The following is a 14,039-nucleotide window of genomic DNA, read 5'->3' as shown; positions in this document are numbered from 1 at the left end:
TGGCAGTGCCACGAGTCCCTGCGGTGCCACGCATCCCTGTGCTGCTGCGCATGCCTGTGGTGCCCTCCAACCCCACAGTGCGGGGCACGCCTCATCACCTCTTTCTCCACTACAAACAGGAGCCCCTGGAACCCGCTCCCCACTCTGGCATCTCTCCAGCTTCCTTGGGAAGGAGGTGAAGCAATTGGCACTGCAGACATTAATGCAGCGCAACAAACCAGGTGGTGGGATGGTTTCAAAATGTAATAAACTATTAAAGAAATAATCAGCTTAAATCTGAAGCCTTTAGTAAATTCCTGGTGGTTTAACCAGGTGCAGAGTGAATAATAACCTGGAAAGTGGCAATTTCCCTGTTCCAGGAGCAGCCATGTTCTCCTGAGCACCCAGAAACCTCCTTTGGCAGCCGGCCTGGCCAGGCCTGGCTTAACTAACCCTTGTCCTGCACTAAGAGCAGCAGTGAGTGCAGGAGGTAGCAACACACACCCCAATCCCTACTCACGGGCACACCAGGACTATTCCCATTGTGTCCCACTGAGGCTTGAGACTGAATTCCCAAAGATTCCTGATGGGATGTGACCCCATGCCAGAAGGGTGAGAGCTTACAGGATGAGAGAAACCACTGCATGTTTTAGAGTCAGGAGGAGAGACGTGCCCGTTGTGCCCAGCAAGCATTTTTCCAAATATAATTAAAATGAGTACATCTCTACGACGTCTCTGACCACAGGGATAAGGATGCAATGCCAGGTTTTTAAAACAAAATAACGTAAGCACTTAGAAAAGGACTCGAGCAGACTTTGGGTACTTATGTTCAAAATAATTGTCCCAGGAAACCCGATTCAGCAGCCACCCAGGCTGAAAGCACTTAGGCACACGCGGGCAGGCGTTCAACAAAGCATTTAGTGACCCCGGCGCTGCATCAGCAGGAACGCGGGGCTCCGGGCAGGGAGTGACTCAGGGAAACCGCGGGGCTCAGGCGCACGAGGTCCCACCTGGATCCCCTCTGGGTCCCACCTGGACCCTGACTGGCTCCTGCCTGGGTCCCACTATGGTCTTACCTGGTCGTGCATGGGTCCCACTGGGATCCCACCTGGTTCCAGCCTGAATCCTGCCCAGCCCTCACTGGGGTCCCGTTTGGCCCCAGGCATGCACGGCAATGTCCCCTCTGTGCCCCGTTTGGCTCCTGCCTCCTTGGCTGCTCCCACTGCCTTAAGGGCCGGCCTGTGAGGGTTCCTCAGCCCAGCAGGGTGTCCCAGGAGCTGCAGGAGCTCACTCCTCACACCCTTCCCCAGGGAGTACCTTTGTGGAGCTGCTGTAATCCAGCATACTCGTGGTAATAAATACATGGATCTTCACACCCCAGCAGGCTGACAAGCACCTGGTCTTAAAGAGACTTTAAAACCACTTGGAGAGCTGTGAGGCAGACTGAGACCCCCTTATGCTTGGAGACCCCAAACACCAGCTTCAAAGGAGGGAGGGAAATTGCAAAGATAGCCTGGAAAATGTGGATTTCAGGGGGGACAAATCTTCAAAGCACAAGTTTCCTGTGCTGTTATAAAGACCGTGTACCTTTTGCATGAATAAGTCAAAAGTGGGAACCTTTCCTAAGCACTCACCCAACCTGACAGGTGGTTCCTCTGCTGGGCTGTGAAGTGATCGATGCTCCAGGATCCTTCTGTTCTTCTCCTCGATGGGAGCCATCCCTCCTGCAGTGCCCGGGGACTCTGCCCCAGGACAGGGTGTCCATGGGTCTGTCCTGCTGCCCAGCTGAGGGCTTTCACACACGAGGCACATTGGAGAGCCTCAGATTTCAGCTAACCAGATTTCCTGCCTCTGCCACTGCTGGATTTTCCTGACCTTAGGGCCGATGTTTCTCACCAGCTGAGGGCTCGGTGTACCTGGGGCTGTCCCAGGAACTGGTGGGAAGCTGCTGACAGCCTGGGACACGTCCTTCCAAGCTGCCCCTCGTCCTCAAGGCATCTTGCAGAGCAGCCTGTGGCCCTCTGGCTCCTGTGGAGCTGCCCCCAGCCCCGAGCTGCCTAATTGAGGCGGGAGCGGTACCTGGGCCTCCCCGCTCCTGCCGCAGCCTCCGGCGAGCCGAGCTCTGTGTCAATTACAGGAAAATCAATGAAGATACTGTTCAGGACTCCTTTTCACCATTCAGCACGGATGATATCCTTCACTTTCTAGCACTGATTCATTTACTTTCGGCCTCTCCAGGGGCTCCTGACATATTGCTATCTCTGAAGAATCTGAAGCAAGAACTGCCTTTGTTTCCACTGCAACTTGTTGGTGGGGCTGGAGCTCACTGAGGGTCAGGGGAGAGGCTGCAGCACACGGCAGGGTTTAAACATTTCTTACCAAAACACCTTCCCAAGGTCCTCCCAAATCTCTTTGGCATGGGCAGGATCAGGGGAAAAATGGGTCCAAACACAGGACCAGAGTGCCATCAATGTCCTTGCTCTGGCTAAGCTGTCCCCAAAAGCGGTGACACTGCAGCAGTGCTGCTTCTCTTGTTGGCCATGTTGGATTGGAGCAACCTGGTCCAGTGGAAGGTGTCCATGGCAGGGGCTTGGAACTGAATGGTCTTTCCCAGTCCAGCAGCTGCAAACTCTCCTGCAAGAGAAAAGCCAGGAGAGTGAACAGGACTGTGACACTAGGGCTTCACAGTCTCAGTCTGGGGTTTATTCCCACCCCCAGGACTCAAGGTCAGAAACTACAGGAGACAATATTAAATGTTATAGAGCTGATTCCTAAAATATTTAAAGCAAAAGTCTGCAGTTGGTTTATCCTGGGAAGCCTTGGATTCCACTGGGACAACACTATCCATGTTGAAGCTGGGGACACTGTGCGCTGGGTGGACAATAAGGGACGTCAGGTGACAGCCACATAAAATGCCTATGTCCTGTCTTAAACCACTGATATCTTCTGCATTCCCAGCCTTTCCTCTCGCTCCACCAAAGCCACAGGCATCCCACAGCAGTTGGATATAGACCTCAGGCTGTACTCTGACCCAACTCCCACTGCAGGCAGAAGAACCTCACTGATGCAAACCCCAGCCCTGTGAGCTCCTCGTGTTCCTGCTCTTCAAAGAGAGCTCCGTGCATGGAGAGCAGTAGGAAATAGCCCAGAGCAAGGACCGGGCTACAAAGACAGGATCTATTATTTATGAGGCACTTCAGTGAACTCGAGGCTTGGAGGCAGAGTGGGCTGGGGGGGGAGACCTTTGTGAGGGGAAAAATGGAGTTTGAAGAAACACTGAGAGGGATGCAGCATGAAGGGGTCGTGCTCATGACAGACATCCCTGGGAGTGCAGAAGGCTCTCTTGGAGTTCACATGGGATTTGCTCTGTGGTATAGGGGGCAGTTTAATGACCCATGCTCCAAACGCCAGGCTTTTAAAGAGCAAGGGGTCTTCTGAGCCAGCTCAGAGCATGCACTGCCCAGCATAGGCTCCAACAGCTCCGTATGTGCCACCCGGGATCTACGGTGTCACAGGGAAATGGGAGCTGGGCATGATGTGCACCCACCCAGACATGGGTCCCCAGCAGAGGCACAGGGTCCCCAGCAGAGGCACAGGGTCCCCAGCAGGGGCACAACGTCCCCAGCACAGGAACAGGGTCCCCAGCAGAGGCACAGGGTCCCCAGCAGGGGCACAGCGTCCCCAGCCGAGGCACAGGGTCCCCCAGCAGAGGAACAGGGTCCCCAGCACAGGAACAGGGTCCCCAGCAGAGGCACAGGGTCCCCAGCAGGGGCACAGCGTCCCCAGCCGAGGCACAGGGTCCCCCAGCAGAGGAACAGGGTCCCCAGCACAGGAACAGGGTCCCCAGCAGGGGCACAGCGTCCCCAGCAGAAGCACAGCGTCCCCAGCAGCCTAGGCCCCCCATGGCTGAGCCATGCTCAGCCCTCATGCATATTTGGGGGCTCCGTGGGCTCCAGGGGTATGCCTGTGGCTGCCAGAATGGGACACACAAGGCTTTTGAGGGGGTCATCTGGGCACCCCAAGGCAGTGGGAAGGGTGGTCTGGGCACCTTAGGGTTGCTGGGGAAACAGTGGGGATGTCAGGGTGGGCACAGTGGGGAGGGAACTGCTGTGGAGGACACCCCGGGGCTGTTGCAGGGTGCTGGGGCTTTCCGGGTGGCCCTGGGGCTTTTGAGGGCACATTGGGGACGTTGGGGGGAAACCTGGTGCTGTCGGTGGGCCCGCTGAGGCTGGGGGTGGCACAGGGCCTCGACGGGGGCTCGCCGGGCCTGTCGGGGGTCACCGGGGCGCCGGGCTGTGCCCGAGGCCGTCCCGCCGCGGCTGCCGGCGCGGGGGGAGCGGGGGGGCCGTGCGGGCGCTCCCGGCTGCCATTTCACCGCCCCGTCCCTCCATTTTCCTGCGAGCGCGGCGGAGCCGGCCCGGCCCCGGCCCCGCCGCCGCCCCCAATGTAGCGGCGCGGCCGCCCCGCACCCGCCCAGCCGCGGGGCCGCCTCCGGCATGCGGAGCTGCAAGATGGTGCGGGTGGCCAGCGTGCTGGGGCTCGTCATGCTCAGCGTGGCGCTGCTCATCCTGTCCCTCATCAGCTACGTCTCGCTCAAGAAGGACAACATCTTCGGGGCGCCCCGCGCCGCCGGCGCCGCCGGGCCCCGCATGTACATGTTCCACGCGGGATTCCGGTGAGGCGCGGCCCGCCATGGCGGCCCCGGGCCCGGCCCGGCCGGGCAGCCAGGGGGGCGCGGGAGCGGGGCCGCGGAGCGCCGGGAGCGGCCACCGCGCGGGCCGGGCTGCGGGGCGGCGGGCGGCCGGGGGACGCCGGCACGGCCACGGCACGGCGGCGGCGCCGGGCGCTCTCCGTGGTGCTGATGGCGGCGGCCGCGGGGGCGGGTCGGGCACGGCCGGTAACGGGCTGCGGGGCTGCGGGGCTGCGGTGTGTGTGTGTGGTTTGTGTGTGCACGTGTGTTGTGTGCTTGCGTGGGCGTCCTCATGGGTGCTGCATGGATGTGTCTCTATGTGTCTCTATGTGTGTGGGTGTGAGTGTCTCCGTGTGTCCCCGTATCTGTGCACGGGTGTCTCCATGTGTGTGCACGGGTGCCTCCATCTGTGTGCACGGGTGCCTCCATGTGTGTGTGTGGGTGTCCCCATGTGTGTGTGGGTGTCCCCATGTCTATCCGTGGGTGTCTCCATGTGTCTCCACGTGTGTACATGGCTGCTTCTGTGTCTCCATGTGTCCCCATGTGTGTGCATGGCTGTCCCTGTGTCTCCATGTGCGTACATGTGTGTGCATGGGTATCTCTGTGTCTCCATGTGTCCCCATGTGTGTACATGTGTGTCTCTGCGTCTCCACGTGTGTACATGTGTGTAAATTGCTGTCTGTGTGACTCCACATGTCCCCTGTGTGTGCATGTGTGTCTCTGTGTCTCCATGTGTGTACAGGTGTGTAAATTGCCATCTCTGTGACTCCACGTGTCCCCATGTGTGTGCGTGTTTTGGTGTCTGTGCCCACCTGCAGGTCTCAGTTTGCACTGAAGTTCCTGGACCCCTCGTTCGTGCCCCTCACCAACTCCCTGGGCCAAGAGCTGCAGGACAAGCCCTCCAAGTGGGTGTTCAACCGCAGCGCCTTCGCCCACCAGAGGTGAGCCAGCACCTGGGCAATGGGCAGGGCCCAGTTGTGCCCTTCCCAGCAGCAGCTAAGGGAATGCAGCACCCTGCTAAGTGCTCTGAGCTCCAAGGAATTTGCCAGCGGCAGAAGACAAAGGCTGAACCAGAGCTTTCCCCCAGACACTTGCAGCTGTCCCGAAAGACTTGATTATTTCAGAGCAGGACACCAGGCTGCAACACACATTATTGTACTAGAACGTGACCCAGTTTCCTGGTGTGCAAGTGGAATTGTCATTACTCCAGGATAAATAGCTGTGGTTTAAGAGTGGAAACATTTGGCCTGTAACAGCCATGAAAGGCTGTGTTCATGGAGGCCGAAGGCACACAGAGAAACTTCCCAGCTGCTGGCAGTTCTGAGCAAGTGCAGTGCTGCTCCTGCCTCCAGCTCCGCTCCAGCTGCGGGGGCAGGCGCAGAGCTTTGTGCTCTTTATACATACATCTATTTGCTGATTGCATATATTCAGCATTTCTATAAAAGAAAATAAAACCATGTAGCCATTTAGGACAGCTACTGCCATCTTGGACGTAATTTTGTCCTGCCAGATGCCTGCTGTTTTAGGGGCTGCCTCATGGCTCTGCTCACATGTCCCACCTGGGGAGCAGGAATCTGGCTCTGTGGCCAGGCAGGATGGGGCTGCTGCACCTCTCAGTGCAGGGTTTGGGCTCTTCTCCTCCCTTCAGGCCGCAGTCCAAGGACAGCAGGACAAGTACTTCCCTTCCAGTGCTGCCACACCTGCTCTCAGGAGCTGTGGGCTGCAGCGAGGATGGGGCACTTAGTCCCATCTTTTTCCAGGACCACCCAGGCTGTGTGACAGTGACAGTGGCCACCCTCAGCGTTGCTCCATCCCTGGCACCAGCAGCTCCATAGGCCTGCTCCTGTGCTACCCCTCCGATGATTTTAGCTGATGCCTCAAGGAGCTGCCTTTGCACTTGTCCGCCAGCCAGAACCCATAATTAGGGCACCCAGTGGGACTCCATTAATGCTCAGACATTGGAGGATGTGAGCTGGAGGAATGGTTGTTTGTTTTCCATAAACATAAGTAAATAAAGTCCTATTCAGTTTCTAATTTTATGCCCTGCAAGGGAAATTCCCAAGCAGGGTTGGTTTTGTTTGCTTTCTAAGTATCCCTAATAACCCTCTTAAAAGTGCCGCTGTGCTTGCCCAAATATGAATTAAGGAACTATATTTGCATAGATGGAGACAGTGACTGTCGCTTGGTTTTGTGATTGGAAGCTTGTTAATGAAAACATAAATATATATATATATATATATATATATATAAATTGTCTCCTGTTAATTCAGTTGGATATCCTGGGTTTGTTTCACGTGCCTTGCGGCTGCACCAGCAATGAGAGGCACAGACAGCCCCAGCAGAAAGCTGTCCCTACGCTGTGTCACAGCCCAGACAGGGCAGTGCAGTGCTGGGTGGCTGTGGGGGTGTAATGCGGGCTGCACCCCTTGCCCTAAGCAGCCAATCCCATATTTTAATCCTGACACTATTCCAAGAGGCACAGGCACAGCCTGAGCTGGCATCAGTAGGGACCAGCCGGTAAATCCAAGTGGAGCTCTAAGTGAGGAGCCAGCTCCCTCATTCCCATCTATTTATATTGATTGAAAAGCCACTGCATCATGTTGCTCAGGAAACTACTTCAGTACACTTTAAATTAAAAAAAGGAAAAATATAAGTCTAGGTGGAAAACAAATCCACTGCAAAAAAGGGCAATTAGAACTCCTTGTTTTCTGTTATTTTGCTCTTGTTTTAGGCAAGAAATCCTTCAGCATGTTGACGTCATCAAAAACTTTTCTCTGATCAAGAGCAGCGTTCGGATCGGGCAGCTGATGCACTACGATTACTCCAGCCACAAGTATGTTTTCTCCATCAGCAATAACTTCAGGTCTCTGCTTCCTGACGTGTCTCCCATCATGAACAAGCACTACAACATCTGTGCTGTGGTCGGCAACAGCGGGATCCTGACCGGGAGCCAGTGCGGGCAGGAAATTGATAAATCGGATTTTGTCTTTCGCTGCAACTTTGCTCCAACCGAGGCTTTCCAGAAAGATGTTGGAAGGAAAACCAACCTTACCACCTTCAACCCCAGCATCCTGGAGAAGTATTACAACAACCTCTTGACCATTCAGGATCGCAACAACTTCTTTTTAAGTTTGAAAAAGCTTGATGGGGCCATTCTTTGGATCCCTGCTTTTTTCTTCCACACATCGGCAACAGTCACGAGAACACTGGTTGACTTCTTTGTTGAGCACAGAGGGCAGCTAAAGGTCCAGCTGGCTTGGCCAGGAAATATCATGCAGCACGTTAACAGGTGGGTGGGCTTGCCTTGCATTTAACTGGCCAAATATATCTCCTAACTGATTTCCCCCTCGTGCCTGATGTGGGAGGCACATCTGGCTAGTCAGGACCACTTCTTGTCAGAGCCACTGCCGTTTTGTGGTTGCTTCAGAACAGCCTTCAGCTACTTCTGAGCAGATTGGTTCTGACTCCCTCTTGTCTTCCCAGGTACTGGCGGAACAAGCACCTGTCCCCGAAGCGGCTGAGCACAGGTATCCTCATGTACACCCTGGCTTCAGCCATCTGTGACGAGATCCACCTGTACGGATTCTGGCCCTTCGCCTTCGACCCCAACACGCGGGAGGACCTCCCGTACCACTACTACGACAAGAAGGGAACCAAGTTCACCACCAAGTGGCAGGAGTCCCACCAGCTGCCTGCAGAGTTCCAGCTGCTCTACAGGATGCACGGTGAAGGACTGGCCAAACTCACCTTGTCGCATTGTGCCTAAGAACCTAAATCTTGAAGTGCCAAACAATTGTCTAAAAAAGTGCCCAAAACCAAATTAAACATTCTTCAGATAGAATTCTAAAAAGGAAACAAACACACCCTAGAATCTTTTCCATAATTTAAAGATGCTTTTTAGCTACTGCTCATCCAGGGTTTCAGTGTATTTAGCGGTGCAGAAGCTTTTATCATGTTCTGTGGATGCGATTTGTGCAGCTGCAAAGTTGAAACATTTTGCATTTCTAGATAAGCCACTCAGTATGTTTTAATATCTGTTCATATTTTAGCATTCTGCTAAACACCCTAAATAATTTTATTGTTCCTTGCCATTAGAGCTAGAAATGCTACTTTTAAAAGGTTTTGCTTCTTTTGTATCTGTTGCTGTCAATAGCTCAGCGTTGCCGTGGCCGCTGGAGGAAGCCACTCGGAATTGCAGCGCGTCGTCACACGCAAGTTCCTCAGTGTGGATCCTGATTTCCACCGCTTGGGTATTTTCCTATTTACTGAATTTTACATTTTTTAAAGAATAACAAGAAGAAGGTCACAAAGTGGCTCATACCTTAGCTAGGTGTTTATATCACTCTTGGAATACTTCAGTGTTTTAATTCCTTTCGGGACAGATCCTAGTCCAGACTAGACAGATGGAGGCATGTTCATTCCCATCCAGCTGATGCTATTCTGTCATTTGATTTTAAACTTAAACCACCACAATACATGGAATTAGGCTTCTCTGGAGACATGGTGAGAAAAGCCCCAAACCTCATCCCTCTGCTTGGGCAGGGACTGGCAGGATGGGCAAAAATGGAAGCCAGGTGCTGGGATTTTTAAAACCAGTTTTTGTAGGGAAGTGAGCAGAGCTGGAGTGCAGGGAAGAGGCAATGCCATGACCAAATGTGCCCATTTATGTGTGTAACTCACCAGTCAGCCAGCTGGAGCAGTGTCCCCCTTTTCCCATCACCAGCAGCACTCCAAGGCAGACAGGGCAGCTGCTTCCTTGGCACCACAGGAAATCCAGCTGTCTGGGGACAGGACAAACAGTAGGGTCGCTTACAGTTGGGAAGTGTTGGCCAGTACGTCTCAGGATAAAGGAGCCTGGGAAATAACTGGGTTTCTTATGAGTATGCTGGCAAGTATTTAACAATTTTTTACTGTTCTAACTGAGAACTGACCCCACAATGACAGAAGATGCAAAATCCGGTGTTTAAAATGGCACAGGTTAATTTTCCTTAGCTTCTTTACCTGTGATCAGACATAGGAGATGAGGAAGGAGATCTCCAGCACAGCACCCAAGCTGAGCAGCCCAGGCATGTCCTGGTGCCCATGGTGCCCACTGTGGCACTGCAGCTCTGCTGGCCCTGCAGCCAGGATGGTTGTCCCCCCACACCCCTGGGTGGAGAAGGAGCTGGTGGCCTTCTCCTTCATTGGAAACATCCCACATTTCCCCGCCTCGCTTTTCCAAAGGCTGTTTAGGGCTGAGCTGGGGCTTGGATCACCCCCTGCTGCCCCAGCCACTGTTGCTGGGGCTCTGGCCAGTCCTGTGCTCCTCACACTTGCTCAGCAGGGTCCAGCTGGAGTGCCTGTGCTCCTGGAGTCACAGTGGGACAGTGGTGATGTCCCCCCAGTGCCAGCAAGGGCTGTGGGATCACTGCCTCTGCGAGCGGTGGGGCTGGCAGTGACCGGGCACCACGGGTCCCAACAAAGCCTGCAGGGACCCTTCTCCACGTGCTGGAGCACACAGATGGTTTAGCCCCAAACTAGAAATTGCACAGGGAAAGAAGAGCTCTGCTCTGGGCACTAATGAAGTGCAGGAATGAATAATTTCTGACATTGTTTCCTATGGAGCTGTACAGCAGCCGTGCTGGTCACTGAGGTCCACGGTAAAGCGGTGCCCAGCAACTCTAATCCTAAAGACAAAGAGCCCACGGGGGCAGAAGGGTCACCCCAAAGCCTGAGTGACCCTTCTTGGCTTCTCTGAATGCCAGATATTTTTATCAAGAGGCCTTTTACCAGTTTCCTGTGGGGACCCATCACTTCTCCTCAGCAAATTCAAGAAATGAGAACTATTATCATTATATTGGCATGAAAGCGGGGAGCAGTGTGCTCCATACAGTTTCTGGAACCTCCCATGGCCCTGAAGAGGGGCAGAACCCCCTGCCAGTCCTGGTGTCACCACCAGAACTTTCCAAAAGCACAAAGAGGCACCAAATACAGAGAAGGAAGCACAAAACTGACTGCAAATATTTGGAAATGGGAATACAGAAAAATTATTGACAGAACGCCATATTACATCATTGATTTTTAAGCAAAACTCCCCATCGATGCTCCAGACCCACACTGAACATTTCAGAATCATTGATTTTAATGGGGAGTTCTGCCCCGTGATCGATGGCACAGCACAGCCCAAAGTAAATTGCTTCTTAGTATCAATATTCTTTTGCCCAAGCTTATGCAAGGTGGAAAACCATCTCACAGTGTGCAGCTCTCGTTTTGCCAGGTGGGGTCTGAGGGAGAGGTGAGGATGGCAGGGGATGGACAAGACAGTGGCTGAGGAGGAGAGGCTCTTTGGGGCTGCCTCTCTCCAGCACAAATGCCTTTGCATTAACAAACAAGTATCTTTATTATTTATTTAATAGTTATTTATAAGGTGCTGGGGCTGCCCTCCTTGCTCAGGACAGCCAGTGGCCCCTGCAAGTGGCATCACCTCAGCTGGGCTCTTCCTTCCCTCTCTTTGGCCCCAAACCTTCTGCCTGAATTCCTGATGGTTCAGGGAGAACTCTCCTTCCCATGACTGAATGTCTGGACAAGCCAACAGAGCTAATGCAGCGTGGTCAATACCTGTAAGTACAAAACATTTGAGGCTCCAAAATCCAGACAAGTCCTCCTGAGCAGCTCCCTCCGTTGGGAGACCCTGCTTGGCCCTGGGCTGCCAGGACAGTATCCAGTGGCAGCCACATCCCTCTCCAGCCCCTTTGCCAAGGTGCTGGGGGTGTACATAGGACTGGGAATACGTTTCCTCTCTTCTTTTATACATCTTGGGTCTCTATTTTTGTTGCTTGCATCTCCTTGGTGAATGGTAGCAAGGCACACGAAAACAGGCATTGGGCTACCAGGTTTAATTGTAGGACTAAGCCAAAAAGCAAGAGTTTGTGAAACAGAGCTACTGTGAATGGAGGCTGCAAAAACAGAGCAAACAGGAAAAAGCAGGTTTTCTGTAAATGAATGTGTCTTTATTTCAATGGCTCTACAGTTCAATGCCTGATGGAGTTGTTTTCGATAAAAAAATATAAACTTAAAAAAAAAAGAAAAATGCCATAATTGTAATAAAGGTTTCATTAGTAAGGGCCATACTAAAAGCATCATTTATTTTTAAAAGGCTGATGTTCATAAAGGGCCAGGGCACCTCTCAGGTGAGTGGCGGGAAGGATGCTGCACGTGGAGCTGCTCCAGCCCCATGACCACGGAGAGCCTTGGGACAGGGGCAGGGGCTGGCACCAGGCTGTGTGTGTCCCCAGGGCTGGCACCAGGCTGTGTGTGTCCCCAGGCTGTGTGTGTCCCAGCCCAGGCTGCAGCGTGCCTGCACAGCCCTTGGTGCCCTGGCTCCCCTCAGCACAAGCATTGGGGCTCGGGAGCTCTCAGTGTGATCCCGTGGTGTGATGTGCCTGCAGCATTGACTCATGTGCCATAACCTGATATTGAATGCATTGTTTTTAAATAAAATGGTTTCTTGTGCATTGGGAGTCTGTAAAACTCCACTGCCTCTGCCTCTTCCTTATTATTATTTCCCAAACTGCTCAGGGCCACTGATAGGTTTTACTGGAAAACTTCACCAGAGGAGTTGCCAAAAGTGATGCTTAATGCTGCCTATATTTAATTATGCAGCGCAACAAGCTTGGTGTGATGGATCAAATTCTGCACTCCTGTAAAATACGTGAAGATAAAAAGTGTGGGAATCTCGGCACTGATTGGCTCAGGGTGTTTGCTCATTAAGGTGAATTACATCCCCAGGAACATCTTACAGCCCACTGCTGTTTCTTGTTCCAGGTGACCTGCTGCTTGCTCCAGCACTGCAGTGTCCTCACTGGCAGGAATTCTTGTTTTTAGGAGTTCACATCAACTCCCAGGACAGAATCCCTCAGGCTGGCAGGCACAGGAGCAGAGCCATGCCAGATCCTCAGTCTGTGCTGTGTGCTTCCCACCACTAATACCCACTACAGCTCATATATTTATCCTTGAGACCATCCTGGCAGAGAGGCAGGGATTTATTGCCCTATAACCCAATCTGGGGATGGGGATGGGATAGGAAAAATCCTTTCCTTCCTCTGCCTCTGGTAAATGTGAGGAAGGCTCTGCTGACCATGGGTGCTGGGGCTGGAGGGTGCCAGTGGCCAGCATGGGTTGAACCCCCTGCCCCATGTCCAGCTCTGTCCTGAGGGGCTGAAGCTGCTCCCTCTGCAGAGAATGCACTTGTGACAGCAGCTTCAAAATGCCAAAGAAAACACTTGCAATGTTTGTTTAAAAGCAGGTGAAAATGACAGGCCCTGGCCAGCTGCTTTAGAGGAGAACTCCCTGTGCCGTGTCCTGCACTGAGGAGTCACCCTGGGGTCACCCCTTCTTTCCTGCATGGTTTGGGTCAGGTGCCAGGTGCGGGTGCTGCAGGACACTACAGAGAACCCCGGAGAACAAAAGAGGAGAGGAATTAAATTTCATATTCCCAGGGGAGCCACAGCCCAAACCAGAGGGATGCTGGGCAAGAAAGCTCAGCCAGGCCAGGTCAATGTCCAGGCTTGTCCCAACCCACCATCCCTGGACACCCCACCGCTGCCTCTTTGGGGGGAGCAAGGGCTGTGGCAGGGGGAGGCCCAGCTGCAGGCAGGCAGGAGAAGGAAAGCTAACAAAGAAACCCCCTCCTCCCTCCCCCAAGAGCAGAGGGAAAGCCTCTGGCAAAGGCAGCCATGCAGGCAGGGAACGCTGTCCCGCTGGGCAGCCCAAGCTCGCTGGGCTGGAAGCAGCAGCAGCAGCAGGCACCCGGCTGTGGCACTGCTCTGCCCACCGTGCCCAGCTGCCAGCTCGGCTGCGCCCTGTCCTGCCTGGGTGACAAAGGACACCCGGCACCCTCCTGCCTCTGAGGCAGGCACTGCTCCATCAGAGCGGTACAGCTGCGCCACACAGGGATATTTACACCTTGATTCCCAGGAAACTTTTGAAATTAACTTGGAAAGACACCAGACTTAGACACTACGGTGTGTAACGAAACATCCTCAGGGGACACAGCCATCGGGTGCAGGTTTGGAAAGAAAAAGTCAAAGACCTGATGAATTTGTTGGAGAAGGAGAAGGCAAGGCAAGAGAAAAAGAGAGGAAAAGGGAAGAATAGAGAGGAAAAGGGAGGACACAGACACCAGCTCATCTGCGGCACCAGATTCCCATCAGGGCCTGCCCACCCACCCTCCTCCCGCCTGCCCACAGAGGCACCTCCGTCTCAGGAGCGCTGCACTCGCCTCTTTCTTCCCCAAATCAACCGCAACTTTTGCCTTCCTTTAGGAAGGACAAAAAGATTTCACGCCTAAGTTGCCCTGAACAAAGGCACCTCACGCCAGAGCTTTCTTTTC

The 14,039-nt window shown here is 53.6% G+C and overlaps 1 protein-coding gene across 1 annotated transcript; it reads left to right on the top strand.

Annotated features, from left to right (window-relative positions):
• Window positions 1-4,426: 4,426 nt before the first annotated feature.
• ST8SIA3 (ST8 alpha-N-acetyl-neuraminide alpha-2,8-sialyltransferase 3) lies at window positions 4,427-12,178 on the top strand. The gene is made up of 4 exons (XM_066569916.1): window positions 4,427-4,654; window positions 5,488-5,610; window positions 7,401-7,958; window positions 8,153-12,178. Exons 1-4 carry the CDS (start codon window positions 4,476-4,478, stop codon window positions 8,433-8,435), a joined length of 1,143 nt encoding a protein of 380 aa, XP_066426013.1. The 5' UTR covers window positions 4,427-4,475; the 3' UTR covers window positions 8,436-12,178.
• Window positions 12,179-14,039: the final 1,861 nt, after the last annotated feature.

The sequence above is a fragment of the Molothrus aeneus genome, assembly GCF_037042795.1.
Source record: "Molothrus aeneus isolate 106 chromosome Z unlocalized genomic scaffold, BPBGC_Maene_1.0 scaffold_55, whole genome shotgun sequence".
Lineage (NCBI taxonomy): Eukaryota > Metazoa > Chordata > Aves > Passeriformes > Icteridae > Molothrus > Molothrus aeneus.
The sequence above is the reverse complement of the archived record's forward strand: the minus strand, read 5'-3'. Positions and strand labels throughout refer to the sequence as shown.

Bases quoted from the DNA above. Each gene is read 5' to 3' on its own strand.
- ST8SIA3 (XM_066569916.1), top strand. From the start codon at position 4,476: ATGCGGAGCTGCAAGATGGTGCGGGTGGCCAGCGTGCTGGGGCTCGTC. The intron at 4,655-5,487 runs GTGAGGCGCGGC...GCCCACCTGCAG, and splicing joins ATGTTCCACGCGGGATTCCG to GTCTCAGTTTGCACTGAAGT. The intron at 5,611-7,400 runs GTGAGCCAGCAC...CTCTTGTTTTAG, and splicing joins AGCGCCTTCGCCCACCAGAG to GCAAGAAATCCTTCAGCATG.